The following is a 17,662-nucleotide window of genomic DNA, read 5'->3' as shown; positions in this document are numbered from 1 at the left end:
TTTGGTATAATACAGGCTCAGGATTTAGAAGAAGAAAAAAAACCAGTGAAAATATTTTTAAAATTATTTTAAATATTTAATAAAACCAGACCAAAAAAATCCCATAAAGGTTTTCATCTAAAGGTATCATCTAAAATAACTAAAAAATAAAAAAATAATTAAAAAAATAAATAAAATATTAAATATATAAAAATAAATTAAATAAGCTACACATTTTCATCTGCGTTTTGATGAAGATGAGACAATATTTATAATATATATTTTTATAGGTGTGTGTGTGTGTGTGTGTGAGAGAGAGAACTTGAGTGTTAGAAATGCACTATATACCTGGGAATTATTATTATTATTATTATCGTTATTATTATTATTATTATTATTATTATTATTATTATTATCATCATCATCATCATCATCATTATTATTATTATTATTATTGTTATTATTATTATTATCATCATCATCATCATTATTATTATTATTATTGTTATTATTATTATTATCATCATCATCATCATCATCATCATTATTATTATTATAATTATTATTATCATCATAATCATCATAATCATCATCATTATTATTATTATAATTATTATTATCATCATCATAATCATCATCATCATCATTATTATTATTATAATTATTATCATCATCATCATCATCATCATCATTATTATTATTATAATTATTATTATCATCATAATCATCATAATCATCATAATCATCATAATCATAATCATAATCATCATAATCACCATTATTATTATTATTATTATTATTATTATTATCATCATCATCATTATTGTTATTTTACAAAAAGGAGAGCCCTCACATTGTGTGACGTAACATGTGACGTAATTTTCGATCATGGCTGAACCACGAGAGGGCGCACGCGCCAGACCAACCACACTACGTCTACCAGAAGTTCTTATGACAGCTTCCTGTTGACCGGTTTTTTTTATTATCTAAAGGAGATTTTTTCCCCTCATGTTTAACAGATATCTCACACTTTAGATCAATATGGACATCCTGAAAGCGGAAATTGCGCGGAAGAGGAAGCTGTTGGAGGAGAAGGAGCTCGTGGATGTGAGTGTTGGAGTTCTGTGAGCTGGTCTGCAGGGTTTAGTTAGTTAGCTAGCTAGCTCGTCAGGTAGCTCGGTTTAATAGACTCTTGTAGCTCAGTGATCACGAAATAACCTTCAGTTCTGTATTTTATCACTTTCTCGAGAAATAAATATTGAATCTATGTTGTTCTGAATGTATTAGCGAAGGGAAAAACTAAAATACACAGGACAGAGTTGCTAACTACTGACATGGCTCTGCTAGCCTGGAGCTAACATGGCTCCATATTGTTAATATAACTGTCTCTAAATCAGTGAAAGAACAAGTCACTGCACAACGTGATACAGCAACCATCACATTTTAGTAGAAAAAATAGAGACGTTTTAGAGGAGAAAAGAAAAAAAAACACCTCATGTTTACATACACTCTATTGGCAAAAGTTTTGGGACACCCCTCCAAATCATTGAATTCAGGTGTTGGGCTTGGACCCTTAGTTCCAGTGAAAGGAACTCTTAATGCTTCGGAACACCAAGATATTTTGGACAATTTCATGCTCCCATAGGATGACCACTTCCTGTTTCAACATGACTGCACACCAGTGCACAAAGCAAGGTCCATAAAGACATGGATGAGTGAGTTTTGTGTGGAGGAACTTGACTGGCCTGGACAGAGTCCTGACCTCAACCTGATGGAACACCTCTGGGATGAATTAGAGCGGAGACTGCGAGCTAGGCCAAAAGTGGAACGTCTGCTTTTACATGTACATAAATGTAATAAAGAGCTGTCCCGCCTTTTGCAGCTGTAACAGCTTCCACTCTTCTGGGAAGGCTTTCCACAAGGTTTAGGAGTGTGTTTATGGGAACCAAACTCCACACCAAACTCTCTCATCCATGTCTTTATGGACCTTGCTTTGTGCACTGGTGTGCAGTCATGTTGGAACAGGAAGGGGTCATCACCAAACTGTTCCCATAAAGTTGGGAACAAAATGTCTTGGTATGAAGCTGAAGTATTAAGGGTTCCTTTCACTGGAACAAAGGGGCCGAGCCTAACCCCTGAAAAACAGCACCTGAATCCAATAATTTGGAGAGGCTCTATCATGCTTCCACCACCATGCTTCACTGTGAACATGTTGTTCTTTGGGTGAAACAAGCTTGTCTTGTTTTCGCACCAAACATATCTTTTACAATGCTTTTTAGGAATTTGCCACATGGAGAACACGAGATTTTTGTTCACATTTCTTTAAACATGTGAAAGAACTTTCTTCTCACTACTGTACCTCATAGTCCAGACATTTAGGGAAAAATACAGACTGTTGTCCCATTCAGAGAGTGAGCACTACTTGAAAGATATAGACAGGTGTGTGTGTGGACTTTTTATATCCACTGTGTGTAAGAGACTGGGCATGCAGAATCATGCGTTTCTGCCCTAGGACACTAGAGAACCATTTCTTAAATTTCAGGCTCATTATTTAAGTATATATAGTAAGATTTTGGAGCCGTAGATGCTTTGATTCTTGAAATCAAAGATATCTTTATTTAGGGATCTTCTTGTATTTCAGGCAGGAATTTCATTCAAGTGACCAGTCTAATAATGATAAGAACCAATCGGAATTATAAAATTATTTATAATTACAAGCATTAAATATGAACCAAGGTCTTTCTCTGGATCTGACGACATGTAATCCAATCAAAGCATGTGTTTACCCATGATCAATTTCCAGAACACAAAGAAGTACTTCAAGCGAGCCGAACTAGCCAAGAAGGAGGAAGAAGAGTACTTCAAAAGATGCGGATACAATGTAAGTTCTGTAACAGTGTGAACTGTGTTACTGAAACCCTTGATAAACCGGATGTCAGTGAGATACTATGGCCTCAGCATCTTTTGTTTACATTTTCAGCTTTTATCCTTTATAACAGTGTACATTTCTCATTCTCTTTCAAACCCTCTTTCTCTCGAAATGCCTATTCTTCTCTCCGTGTCCCTCTGCGAGTGTACAGGTTGCTCATGAACAGCCTGTGACGCAGGTATAGTGCACACAGGCAGAATGCACCAGTATGCATGAAAGAATTAATAAATTCATTTACATCAGTTTCTTTTCAGTTGCCTTTGCTTTCATTGTTGCATGAAGCCCACAGCAGCATTTGCTTGAAATCTACCTTTATTTTTTTTTTCTTTCCAGTTTTCCATGGAAAATAAATACAGCTATTTCTTAAGTGTTACACTGTATAGCCAAAAGTATGTGGACACCTGACATCACATGTTGTTCTTTAAGTTGGAGGCATACGATTGTATAGATTGTGTGGCAAATATCCGTGAACTCAACCCCGCTTGAACACCTTTGGGATAAACTGTACCCCATACCTGCTCACCCAACATCAGTGCCTGATCTCACTAAAGTTCTTGTAACTAAATGATCCCAAATCCCCCACAGCCACACTCTAAAATCCTGTCAGAAGCCTTCCCCAGAAGGTTATTGTAAGTGAAGGGGAGACTGATCACACGAGTGATAGTTAGGTGTCCACAAACCCTGGTCATATAGTGTATATTCAAGTCTGCATTATGCAGTTCTTTTCATTTACTTTGTCCTGTCCAAAGTAGCTGCATGTGCTAGGGACGCGTATGACTTCAATACTCCAGCATCGCTACAGGATGTTGCCATTTTAGAGCATGCAGAAGAGGATTACTTAAGCCTGATTTATACTTCCATCAAAAAGGTACTTCAGGTGTGGTGAAGCATGGCAAAGCGATGCAGCTGAAGTGGCACTTAATTCTTCAGGGTGTGAATAAACAGGAAACAGAAATCAGCAGAACTGCATCTGACGACAAACACAGATCTCAAACGCATGTATCACATGGCTGCAGTGAGTCTATTAGTTTAACTGCCTTTGCTGTAGAGATAAACGTATCATGTAGCTCATCATTTTTTGGATGGTTTTGAGCTAATGGAGGAAATTTAGTGTTATCTTTCACCTCAGCACAGTGGAATGAGTGTTTTGGGATTTCAATTTAGTTATAACTTGAGTAACCACCGCTTAAGAGAAAAGTTCCTCAGAAAATTCACGTTTCTCAGTAAGCAACGTGATCCTGCATTAGCGTGAAGAAGAAACCACCTTCTCATTAGGGTTCAGTATTTTATCTTCCATAAAAGACTCACTTCCACACATCGTCTCTTGCTGTTTAGTTCCTGCTACTTTGTTAAACAGACAGCTAAAATCCTCCTAATGTTCTGAAAGTCTATGAACGCACAGGGTTCTTTTAAAGTTTATTTCAGAAGTAGGTCTGATAAAGCAGGCTTTGTTTTCTTTATCCAAAAGCGATCAGTCATTTGTGCCTCTTTCCCTGTGTTCCTTATCTGAAGCTGGAGAAGCAGCAGCAGCAACAGCAGCAGGAGGAAAGTGCTCCATCGGCATCATCCAACCCTGTACTAGAGCTGGAGCTCAATGAGGAGAAGTTACCCATGACCCTCTCTCGACAGGAGGTACGTATGTACTGATACGCTTTGCTTCTCGATGCGTCTTATGAATTGGTGTATCGATTGCGTGTTACCTGCGTGCAGGTGATCCGTCGCCTGAGGGAGCGCGGGGAGCCGGTGCGTCTGTTCGGAGAGACCGATTACGACGCCTTTCAGAGGCTCCGCAAGATTGAGATTCTCGCACCGGAAGTGAACAAGGTAAGACATCAGGCGTTAACTTTATCAGCTCGTCACAGACACCCATGCTGGTCCTGACTCTGTGTGTGTTGTGACTGAATGGCTTTTTGTTTAGGGTTTGAGGAACGATCTGAAGGCTGCTATGGATAAGATCGATCAGCAGTATTTGAATGAGATCGTAGGAGGACAGGAAGCTGGAGATCCAGACACCCAGGATGATCTTAAAGTGCATGAGGAAAACACCACCATCGAAGAGCTGGAGGTAGGAAAATTTAACATCTCAATCCATATTACACATTTAAGTGATGAATACTTTGATTTCCCACTGCACACAATTAAAAAGGAACAAGGAATGCATAGGGCCGAGAATGTTCTCATTAATTGTCGCTCCCTGGTCAGAAGGTTTTTGAGAGTATTGATCACGCTGGCACTAAATAAATTCCACAGTAGAAATAACTGGTAGGTTTGTTCATTGATCCAAATATTTCTGCAGCACTACAGCTCTGTCCTTTGGCTCAGTATACAACTGAGCAATTCAGGGTTAAAGACCTTGCTCAGAGGCTCCGAAGTGGCTGCTTGGTGGACCTGGGATTGGAACTCGCAACCTTCCACTCAGTAGCCCAACACCGTAACCACTATACTACTACATCCCATATATAATCACTTTAACGCCACCTCGCTTCGACATACTCTATTATTCTGCTCTAGACAAAACACTGCATTAGTGAAAGGGCTCAAAGTAGTGATGGTGTGAGTGGTAGTTCACCTCTGAGCCTGCAGGGGGTGCTGTGGTTTAACTCATAGAACACAGGTTCTCTTTAAAGGTTATAATAGTTATGTACATAGAGGGATCCTTTGTTAAACATACAATGCTATGTGCATGTGGGATTTATTTACATTTCTAGTCTTATATTATTTTCTTTGGGAAGAAATATAATCATCGTGTGGTTTTAAGTCATGTGTTATAACTTGCAGGCTCTGGGTGAGTCCCTGGGCACCGGAGACGATGTAAAAGATATGGACGTTATAGACAAAGTGTTGCGGGTGAGTCAAGCTTTACTTTAAATACTCCCTTCAGTCGGAGAAATAACAAGGATAGTCCAGAACTGTGAGTCTTTATATATTTTCTTAAATGACAGTGTTGCATAAAGGCCTGTTTATATGAATGATTTCTGTTATAACAGTAGAGAGTCATTTCAGACAGGAACCATAATCACAATATCACCATCTCCAGCTTTCTGGAACATTTCTGCCTTACATTTCAGGAGCATAATGATGGCAAACATGATAAGGAGGAGGGGGAAAAGATGTGTTTATTCAACATGGCTGCTGCAGTGATATTACAGCAGAGTTTTACAAAGAAAGTGCTTTATTCTTAACTGCAGATATTTACAGTGTAGTTATCAGTGAAACTTTTAACATGAGCAAAAATCTATAAAAGACTTCTTTAAAGTTGTAACTTTTGTGTGCAGTTTTTGCTGGGCGTTTGGGCTAAAGACTTGAACAGCCGAGAGGACCATATCAAGCGGAGCGTCCAGGGAAAGCTGGCCAGTGCAACACAGAAACAGACCGAGTCTTATCTAAAGCCTCTCTTTAGAAAGCTGCGCAAGAAGGTACATATTTTTTTTGCTAGACCGTTTTGTGTGGGATGATGGGAAATGGAGGTCGCAGAGATTAATATGACTTCTTCTGTCTTAGACTTTATCTCAAGACATTAAGGAATCCATCACAGACATCATTAAGTTCATGCTACAGAGGGAATACGTGAAGGTGAGTAATAGACTGTTTGTGCCAATATTATGTTTGAAATAAATGGAAAAATGGGCTAGGGTGATGCGCTGGTTCGTCGTTTCAGCTCTGAGGAGAGAATTAACCAGAAACTCCACCATCCTTAGCCTGTTATATATTGTATGTGACTCGGCTGATCGGGCACAGATGGGCTTCATTAGAGGCCGCCCTGCTGAATATATATATATATATATATATATATATATATATATATATATATATATATATATATATATATATATATATATATATATATATATATATATATATATATATATATATATATAATATATATAAACCCTTACCATCAAGTTCCAATGCAAAGATTCCTTAAACTGCTTACACAACGATAAAAGAGCATTTCTGAAGAGGTCAGGGGAAAAGAAGTTGATTTCTATTCATGTGGAAAGGACTTTGGAAGCCATTTCTGCTGCCGGGAGACGACCACAGTACGAGTCATAAGCTGTAAATTTCCGAACAGTAGTGAATCTTCGCAGTAGTGGCTGACCTGCCAGCGTCTTTCCAAATCATCCAGGAAGTCACAGCAAATTTGGACAAAACGTCCAAAGAAATGCAGGCTCCTGTTGCCTTGGTTACGGTCAGGGTCTGTGACTCGGCAATCAGAAAGAGATTGGGCTTCATGGGAGAATAGTAAGGTAGAGACTACTTCCACTAACTTCTTTGCCAAGAAGTGCCTGGATCATTCCCATGCCTTTTTGTGGACCAAGAGTGGATCTTTTTGGATGACATGGGCCACTTGAAACCAAAAGGTGTTCTACCGAACAAAACAGATAAAGATGATGATACCAGGATGCCTTAAATGTCCACTGCTGCTTCTCACCATGTATAAGAATTATGCTTTGTCTGACACTCGCACTTTCATCATTTAGCAGCTGGTTATAATTTCCTTGTGTGTGTGCCGAACCTGCAGAGCCAGATAAAGTCTCTGTAGTGTACTGTCCCGGACGTTAGACTCTTAAATCTGGTCACAGAGCGTATTGGCAGGTTGCAGGTGCTTTCTCCACGTGTTAAATATTACCTGCTCTACAGCATTCGACTTAATCTGGCTTAAAAAATGAAACTTGCAGGATGTTGTTCTATAAAGAGCCAAACACATGGGAAACATATTGCAGGTTCTGCAAGAAAAGAAGTCGTAATTTTTTGCCAGATGGCTTACGAAGTCTGTAATGCTTTCGAGCATTAAAATAAAATAAGGCAATCTACAAACCGATAGCTGGCATAAATCCGAATATCTAAAAGCTTTAATGTTCATTTAGCTCTTTCGGATTAGAAACGTTGTCTGTGTATCTCATGTATCGATCTGAAATTATCAGCAGGTTATGAAACTGGTAAGAATGGTACTGCTGGTAATGTCATTGTGTCACGTGTACACGCAGGCGAATGATGCGTACCTGCAGATGGCAATAGGGAACGCTCCGTGGCCCATCGGTGTGACCATGGTGGGAATCCACGCTCGTACCGGCCGAGAGAAAATCTTCTCCAAGCACGTCGCTCACGTTCTCAACGACGAAACCCAAAGAAAATACATCCAGGTTGGTTATCGATGGAAATGGATTTGTATTAAATGTCAAGGTTTTTTTATTGTGGAAGATGAAGGACACTGACTCTGTCTCTCTGTTTAGGGTCTGAAGAGGTTAATGACCATCTGTCAGAAGCATTTCTCCACAGATCCTTCAAAATGTGTGGAATACAACGCTCTGTGACTGACTCTATCTCACACACACACACTCGTAGAGCTCCCAGTGGTATTGTTTCTATTGTAAATATAGTGTAAATATTTTCAAAGCAACAGTCTGAATAAATGTGTTTTTTTTTAATTAAGACGGTATGAATGTAGGTGTTTGTTCTGCCGTTCTTTTTTTTATTTCCATGGTTGATAAATTCATTAGATACATGATACACTGCAGAAATCTTCAATCAGTTCTTTTCCCCCTCATGCTTTTGAATGGAACCTTATATTAGTGTTCGTCAGCAGATATGAGGTGTATAACAAATATCACATGAGTCAGTGTTCAGGATGTGAGTCCCAAGCTTGGAGACTTGTGTAATGGTCCATTTATGGACTCTGTAGACAGAGCAGGAGCTGACTCATTCACACCACAGATATGATAGAAATAAAGTCTTTTTGCTGTAATAGACCACAGACAGAAAGGGGTTGACTTCCTGCTTCCTGGAGAAGAGAATACAAATTCGGTTCAAGGTCAGATTTAAACTGCCTGTAAAGCTATAGGTGTTTGGTAACTCAGCATTGGAACAAATATATCTCCTAGTGGTCACTAAAAATCCATCTACAGTAAGCTTTGTGAACATACACACTGGTGAAACGCAAAGGTGGAACTGTTTATTTTGGTCATTTTTGTGCTCTGGGAATGGAGGAGGGGTCATCCTGAAAGAGGCCACACCCGGAATAAAAGTGAAGAATAAATTTATATTGTTTTCGAGTGGGTCATCCCTCTAAGGGAACAATCGTGTTGCATCACAGAGCCACCAGTTTTCCTTTAATTTGTCACCTAACTGTATTTCATCACTCAGTTACATAAATGCCTCTATACCCAGCGGTCATGTCAACAGCAACAATTACACAAGATGTGGATTGGATACTCTTCAGCATGCTTATTCATTTAGCATTCATGTTTTGCATAGTTTCTCATTTTAATCTAGAATTCCACATTATCAGTAACTTATCAGTGGAATATACACCGATCAGGCATAACATTATGACCACCTGCCTGACATTGTGTTGGTCCCCCTTTTGCAGCCCTGACCCGTCATGCACTGTGTTTTCTGAAACCATCATTAACTTCTTCAGCAATCTGAGCAACAGTAGCTCGTCTGTTGGATCGGATCACACGGGCCAGCCTTCGCTCCCCACGTGCATCATTGAGCCTTGGCAGCCCATGACCCTGTCACCGGGTCACCACTGTTCCTTCCTTGGAGCACTTTTGATAGATACTGACCAATGCAGACCGGGAACACCCCACAAGAGCTGCAGTTTTGGAGATGCTCTGATCCAGTGGTCTAGCCATCACAATCTGACCCTTGTCAAACTCGCTCAAATCCTTACACTTGTCCATTTTTCCTGCTTCTAACACATCAACTCTGAGGACAAAATGTTCACTTGCTGCCTAATATATCCCACCCACTAACAGGTGCCATGATGAGGAGATCATCAGTGTTATTCACTTCACCTCTCACTGCTCATAATGTTATGATCTATCTATCTATCTATCTATCTATCTATCTATCTATCTATCTATCTATCTATCTATCTATCTATCTATCTATCTATCTGTCTATCTGTCTGTCTGTCTGTCTGTCTATCTGTTTTGTAGTTTCTGGTGTTGTGTTCTAAGTAACAGTAAAGGTGTAAATGAGAAAAATGTGTATTTCAGGCATTTATATTTGTTTTTAATAGTATATGATTAATATTATATTGCTTTCCAGACTGTAGATATGCTGGTGTGTGTTTTATATTGACACACTGACTCTGAGTCAGCTCTTTCGGCCAAGCTGGCATTTCTAAAGACTTTTATTTGGTTTCTGAGAGGAAACAGAGCGCTCATGTGCAGATAATGCCCACCGTGATCAAAAGCATCATTTGGATCAACATCTGAGTTCTCACAAGAACAAGACATGACACGAGCTTCAGTATAAAGCCACTGATTCAAGCGTCCAGCTGCTTGTTATAAATCTAGTGTAAAGATCTGAATGAACGGAAACCCTCTCCTTCTCCAGTTTCTGTTTTTAATGTAAAGCCCTAACACAGAGGCACAGTAATATTAATCTGGGACTTAAAGACATTAAAACTGTTTGTGCATAGCTTAAGTTGATGCAAACATATGCTTTGCAGAATCTGTCAAATATTAATTATTAAAAAAAGAGAGATCATAACAATTCTGTTCGGTTTTTAATTTAGTTTTTGCTCTGAATAGTTATTCACATAACAGATGTTTACATGGAGTCTACACAAAACACAATCACATCTGTATTTACATAAATAATCCAGTTCTAATGTTTACATATGCTTTGTTCTAAATACACTTCTTCCTCCTCTTTTCTTCTTCTTCTTCTTCTTCTTCTTCTTCTTCTTCTTCTTCTCCTCCTCCTCTTCTTCTTCTTTCTCTACTTCATCTTCCTCTTTTCCTCTTCTTCCTCTTTGTTTTTTCTTCTTCTTTCTTCTTTTCCTCTTCCTCCTCTTCTTCTTTTTCCTCTTCATCTTCTTTCCTTCTTTCTCTTCTTCTTCTACTTCTTCTTTTTCCTCTACTTCATCTTCCTCTTCTTTTTCCTCTTCTTCTTCCTTCTTTTCTTCTTCTTCTTCTTCTTCTTCTTCTTCTTCTTCTTCTTCCTTGTCCTCTTCTTCTTTTTCCTCTATTTCATCTTCTTCTTCTTCTTCTTCCTTCTTTTCTTCCTCCTCTTCTTCTTCTTTTCCTCCTCCTCTTCTTCGTCTTCTTCTTCTTCTTCTTCCTTCTTTTCTTCCTTCTTTTCTTCCTCCTCTTCTTCTTTTTCCTCTTCTTCTTCTTCTTCTTCTTCGTCTTCTTCCTTCTTTTCTTCCTTCTTTTCTTCCTCCTCTTCTTCTTTTTCCTCTTCTTCTTCTTCTTCTTCTTCTTCTTCGTCTTCTTCTTCCTTCTTTTCTTCCTCCTCTTCTTCTTTTTCCTCTTCTTCCTCTTCCTCTTCTTCTTCTTCTTCTTCTTCTTCTTCTTCTTCGTCTTCTTCTTCTTCCTTCTTTTCCTCCTCCTCCTCCTCTTCTTCTTCTTCTTCTTCTTCTTCTTCTTCTTCTTCTTCTTCTTCTTCCTTGTCCTCTTCTTCTTTTTCCTCTATTTCATCTTCCTCTTCTTTTCGTCTTCTTCTTCCTTCTTTTCCTCCTCCTCCTCTTCTTCTTCTTCTTCTTCTTCTTCTTCCTTGTCCTCTTCTTCTTTTTCCTCTATTTAATCTTCCTCTTCTTTTTCCTCTTCTTCCTCTTCTTCCTCTTCTTCTTCCTTCTTTTTCTCCTCTTCTTCTTCTTCCTTTTTTTTTTCATTTTAGTTTCACCCTTCAGAAGCTACATAAGGTGTTTACATGTTTATCTGTAACTGATCATCCTGTCTTTTTAGTGAGCGTTACTAAATGATCTGACTCGAGAGAAAGAGGCAGAATTCCTCTGATTATTGTGTTAATTGATATCACACTGATCCCTTTAAGGAAAGAACATTCTTTCTCTGTCACTGTCTTTAGTTATGGACAGGGTGTTTTTCACTCTGTCTGTTTGCCATCAAGCGTTTTCTATCAGCTTCGCTCTTCCAGCCGGATGCATGTAAATTATTCACAGAGGGCCAGATGTGTTGACCTTCCTCCTGGCCGAGATGGAGCAGAGAGACGGGGAGAAAGCCCAGACTCCCAATGACCAGAGGCTACAACAAAACACTCACACAGCAACAGGGAAAACACACACAAACATACACACAGCGCCTGCAAAAGCCTCATTACACTCTAGCGCTGCGTTCTCACGGCATGTGGGAGAACACACACACACACACACTTTCACTGCATGAGAGAAAAACTTCCAGCTGCTGTCAAAGGCCGAAAGGAAACATTCTGCATCGGCCTAGAATGTTGCTACGGCAACGCTGCAGGAAGAGCTGGACTTTATTAGTGTGTGTGTGTTTTGTGTGAGTTATCAAATGCTAAGAATTGCAGGATTTTGGAAGTTAGCTGTGAGTCTTTCATGCCTTTTGGGGTTTTCTTTGACTTTCTGCTGTTTGTTTCCCTTTAAAGTAAATCCCTTTAATGATATTAGTTTAACGTCTAATCGTTTAATTCATTATGATTTATTTACACACTGCCAGGATGTGATATACATCTTTTACGCATTAAAATATGTTTTACTTGCTCTACATTGTAGTTGTTTAACATAGTTAAACCAGCTGCCATTAAAACATAACTTTATGTCCCCCATCACAAACAAACAACAAAGCAGCTGGGCATGGTGGCTTAGTGCCATCCACCCCTGGGTCTTCGGGTTCCTCCCCAGTCCGAGGCGTATTGGCTAATCCATAGTGTGTGAATGTGTGTGTGTGTCTGCAGGGGGTTGGCACTAGACGAAGAAAAAGAAGAAGCATTTATTTTTGTCACATATACATTACAGCACAGTGAAATTCTTTCTTCACATATCCCAGCTTTAGATGTTGGGGTCAGAGCACAGGGTCAGCCATGATACAGTACCCTCTGGAGCAGAGAGGGGACCAACAGTGGCAGCTTGACAGTGCTGAGGCTTAAACCCCAACCCACATAGCAGACGGGTCTGGGCCAGATCTGGCATTAAGCTGACACTGCTGGCTGAGTTCTGGCATGGCAAGTGGTATGTCAACCAGATGTGGACCAGGTCTGGCAGTGATGGCACTGTTTATATGAGAGGATGCCAGATGTGGCCAGGTAATGTTTTGGTTTATGTGGTATGGCCCAGTGCTGGCCTTGTGCTGGCCCATGTTTGGCCCACCTCTGGCAAACCAGATATGGGCCACCAAAGGGCGGTTATTCTTTGTGGTAAGTGCATTGTGTGGGCCAGATCTGGGCCAGACCTATTTTGCTATCTGGGAACCTTCAACCCAGAGCCTTAACCACTTCAGATTCACTACTACTGTCCCCTCCTGCCTTGTGTCCTCTGCCTTATTCCCTGAGTCTCCTGGGATTGTCTCCAGGCTCCTTGTGACACAAAATACAGTAAATGTATGGATGGATAACACAAAAAAACCCTTCAGTATATAATCTGTATTTAGTCATCTTCAGTAAGTGTTTTATACTGGTCAGAGTTGTGCTGGACCTTGAAGGCTATCCTTGGTACCCTAGATATAGTACCTTAAACCATGGAAATGGTCTTAAAGCAGCTTTACAGAACAGAAGAAACATAGAACATAGAATATTAGCCTTATATTTAGATTTATTTGTAATAATCCCTAATGAGCAAGCCTGAGGCGAGTGAGCTACGTTACTTTACTAGATGTTTAATGGGAATACGCCCTGGTCTGGATGTCAAGGTAATAGCAGGAAACCAGAGAATCTGGAGGAAACCCACATGAACACGGAGAGAAGATGAGAGATAAACTCCTTTTGTAAATCTTTGCACAAGACATAATTGCTTTAAAGAAATTTCATTTATTACAACTGATGAAAGCTTCACTATTGACTCAAACAGCACAGCTGCACCGTAAATGCTAGGCTGCTGACCGAACCAACAGTTTGCCAGATGCAGAGTTTACTTTTCCACGTGTATCTGTGGACAGAGGAAAGCCTCGGCTATTGTACCAAGAGCAAACATTCTTCTGGAAGCTGATCACACAAACAGGAAAAAAGAGGCAGAAGAAGACAATGACACAGCTCACAGTGATGGTTACTCTGAATCACTTCTCCTCATAGTGATACTACAAGTGCAGGAAAGTGAGGAAGATACTGGGAATGTAGAGAAAGGTGAACTGGTCATGATTTAAATCAGGGTTTTCCAGAGTAGGGGTCATGGCCTTGGGTAGGGTCACTACAGAATTGTGATGGCTAGACGACTGGATCAGAGCATCTCCAATACTGCAGTTCTTGTGGGGTGTTCCCGGTCTGCAGTGGTCAGTATCTATCAAAAGTATCCTTTAAGTCCTGTAAGTTGTGAGGTGGAGGCAACTTAAAGGATCTGCTGCTAACATCCTGGTGCCAGATACCACAGCACACCTTCAGGGATCTAGTGGAGTCCATGCCTTGACGGGTCAAGGCTGTTTTGGCAGCAAAAAGAGGGACCAACACAATATTAGGCAGGTGGTCATAATGTTATGCCTGATCAGGGTAAGACTGTTATTCCTTGTGCTAGTGTTTTAAAAACCTCTCATGATGCCTTCAGTCCTACAGAAAGATCTGTTTGGTGTTCCAGCCTCCTGAATTTTCTAGATTATTGACTACTTTTGAGTGTAAGGTCCCAGTTTGTGATTGGAGACTCAGCTCATGACCTCAATCATGATAACAGTGGAAAAGGTTGAGGTCATTACTGAGTGTCAGGTACAGACAGCAGTTTAACTGATGATGAAGGCAGAAAAAGCATTAATCATTAAAAGAATCTGTGTAAAAATAATTGTACTAAACATTTCAGTATAGATAATGAGGATGCAAAATAATCAATTAATCAATCAATCAATAAATTCATTAATTAATTAAAATAATTCATAAATAAATAAATAAATAAATAAATAAATGTGCAAAACTAGGTAAATATTCATCCTTAAAAATCTTACAGAATTTTCTATTACATTTTTTTCCCCCTCATAAATCTTACATAAGTAAGCATTAATTGATTGCATTCTGTGTTTAAAAACCATCATACTTCACTTATCCAGATCGTCTACGGAAGTCATTATTACTCTTCCTGTTATAGGTGTGAGAATCAGAGTGTTTGCATGTGTGTGATGGTTCATGGTGTTAGCCTATTAACCTGATCTTCTGCCCACACAGCCATTTACTACTTAAAGAGCCAAGTTATAGCACTATAAACTGGAGAAATCCAGCTCCTACTGATTTATAACAATGCTCAGAGTGGCTTTGCTGAGCTTTGTAATGAATTTCTAAGCTCCCCTTCTCACTGATCCACCTATACTGACACACACCGGATGTCCTTCCTCCCAGTTTAGGACGGCAGTGAGAGTTAACCTTTCAGTGGCTGGGTTGGTGCCAGGGAATCAAACCTGAGCCAGAGCAGTGAGATCACGGGATCCTGCCACAGGACCACCAGGGACAGCATTACATATAGATGTGATTTGTCTAAATCTTCGGCTTTCTAAGTGATAAATGAGTATCTATTATTCATCAGAGCTTTACAGATTGAGGTTACCTACCTGTCCAGGAGAAGGGGCACTGATTAAGTGTCCAGCTTTACAAATAATAAACGACTCCATAATGGAAAAGCACTGCCAGTGTTTCTTTTGGTTTTTACTGCATTTCTTACCATAAGAAAATTTTTTAAAGCTTTTTTTCCTCACTGTGAAAGAATTAAAGTGAACTGAGCAGCCATGTTTGCTGGAACTTACACTGTGACCATACAGCAGTGGTAGCTCAAGTGATTAAAGCTCTGGGTCATTGACTGGAAGATCGGGGTTCGAGCTCCAGCACCGCCAAGCTGTCACTGTTTGGGTCCTTAACCCACCCTGCTCCTGGGGTGGTGCATCATGGCTGACCCTGCTCTCTGACCCCAACCCCCAAGGATGGGATATGTGAAGAAAGAATTTCAGTGTGCAGTAATGTACACTACTCACAAAAAGTTAAGAAATTTATGTAAAAAGTTCACGCTACAGTGATATTATATCATGAAAGTAGGGCATGCAATGGTGATTTCCTCATCTCAAACAATTTATTGAAACAAAAGCCAACAACAGTGGTGGGTATACCACAACAAAAAATGTCAGTGTCTCAATAATTTGTCACGTGCCCTTGACCATTGATTACAGCTTGACAACGACGTCTCATGCTGTTCACGAGTCGACTTATTGTCTGCTGAGGCATGGCATTCCACTCTTCTTGAAGGGCGGCCCTCAGGTCATTGAGGTTCTGGGGTGCAGGGTTACGAGCCTCTACACGGCGACTCGGCTGATCCCAGAGGTTTTCTATGGGATTCCGGTCTGGAGAAAGTGCAGGCCACTCCGTTTGAGGTACCCCAGCCTCCAGCAGCCGTTCCCTAATGATGTGACCTCGATGAGCCGGAGCATTGTCATCCATGAAGATGAAATTAGGCCTGTGTTGTTCATGCAGGGGCACAATGACTGGATTAATGATGTTATTCAGGTAGTATTGGCTTGTCACTGTACCATTCACAAGATGTAGGGCAGTTCTGTATTGAGTAGACACAACTGCCCACCCTGTAACACCACCACAACAGTGCCTGATGCATAGCGCTCTCCTTGACGTCTCCAACATCGTTGGCGTCCATCATTTCTGCTCAACATGAATCAACATTCATCAGAGAACAGCACTGAGGCCCACTGGTCCCTCGTCCAGTATAAATGGACGCTTGTGCCCGGTGGTGTGGTCAGGTACCCTTGCAGGTCGTCTAGCACGCAGACCACACTGATGTAAACGGTTTCGAATGGTCTGACGTGACACTTGGGTGCCTCTCACCTCCCTTAAATGTGCCTAGATGAGTGGCATTCATCATCCAGTTCCGAGGGGAACTGCTCACAATGAAGCGGTCATCAACGTGGGATGTGGCCAAAGGACGTCCACTTCTATGCCTTTCTGTGACTCTTCCAGTCTCTCTGTATCTCTGTCGCAATCTGCTGATGACACTCTGTGACACTCTAAGCTCAGTGGCCACTTCCCTCTGAGAACATCCTGTTTGAAGCCTCGCAATGGCGAGGTACTGTTGATCAATTGTTAGGTATGGTCTTGGTCTCATGATGTCAAAATGTGAACAGCACGATGAAGAGGACTGTTTAAATACCAATTCTAATTAAACCAGAAAATTTATTGGTCGATTCATGGATCGAACACCAGTGAATTTTGCCGTTAAGCACCTTGTTAGAGAACAGCAAGTTATGCAAAAAGTACTGAAACACTGAACAGTTGGACATGTGTAGAGAAGGTCAAATTAAGTTCACCTGTAAAGGTTATAGTGCAGTTTAGGTGCATCCTGAAATTTCACCTGAAAGCCAAATATCCTTAACTTTTTGTGAGTAGTGAAATAAAGACAACTTAATTTACAAACACTCCAGCACTTCTTCCTGGTTTGTCTCAGATTCAGAACCAATGATTTTTCTACACGACCCACTACAGAGTCACTCGAGCAGTGTGTAAACCTGCTGCACCAATTAGTTAAAGAAGCTCACTGTTATAACCTCGCTACTCGCTAAATTTTGAATTAGGATCAAAGCATGTTGTTTTTTTCTTTCTTTAAACCCAGCAGCACATCCAGACCCCAACTTCCCTCAACATTCATTACATAGTCATATGTACAATTTCCCAGATTAATATTCATGAAGAAAGTCATTTCAACACGACCTCGGGAAACATGCCGAAGGGTGAGGAGCACGAGCAGTGACAGTCATCCTCCCTTTCGCTGTTCTCTGATGAATTATAATAACTCTTACACATTAAGCATTCATAACATCCTGCACTTCATGTGCTTGCACCATAATTATGGATTTT

General features: G+C 40.3%; 1 protein-coding gene across 2 annotated transcripts; it reads left to right on the top strand.

Moving 5' to 3' along the window:
• Positions 1–905: 905 nt before the first annotated feature.
• On the top strand, positions 906–8,341 carry prpf18 (PRP18 pre-mRNA processing factor 18 homolog (yeast)). 2 transcript variants are annotated; one of them, XM_058388492.1, is made up of 11 exons: positions 906–1,086; positions 2,783–2,860; positions 3,060–3,086; positions 4,421–4,540; positions 4,619–4,732; positions 4,827–4,973; positions 5,687–5,755; positions 6,184–6,324; positions 6,410–6,481; positions 7,897–8,052; positions 8,143–8,341. In XM_058388492.1, exons 1-11 carry the CDS (start codon positions 1,021–1,023, stop codon positions 8,221–8,223), a joined length of 1,071 nt encoding a protein of 356 aa, XP_058244475.1. In that variant the 5' UTR covers positions 906–1,020; the 3' UTR covers positions 8,224–8,341. The 2 variants fall into 2 exon arrangements, with proteins under 2 accessions (XP_058244475.1, XP_058244476.1); XM_058388493.1 differs by lacking the exon at positions 3,060–3,086 and having other exon boundaries at positions 907–1,086.
• Positions 8,342–17,662: the final 9,321 nt, after the last annotated feature.

The sequence above is a fragment of the Hemibagrus wyckioides genome, linkage group LG04, assembly GCF_019097595.1.
Source record: "Hemibagrus wyckioides isolate EC202008001 linkage group LG04, SWU_Hwy_1.0, whole genome shotgun sequence".
NCBI lineage: Eukaryota > Metazoa > Chordata > Actinopteri > Siluriformes > Bagridae > Hemibagrus > Hemibagrus wyckioides.
Note: the sequence above shows the minus strand (reverse complement) of the source record. Positions and strands in the feature narration are given on the sequence as shown.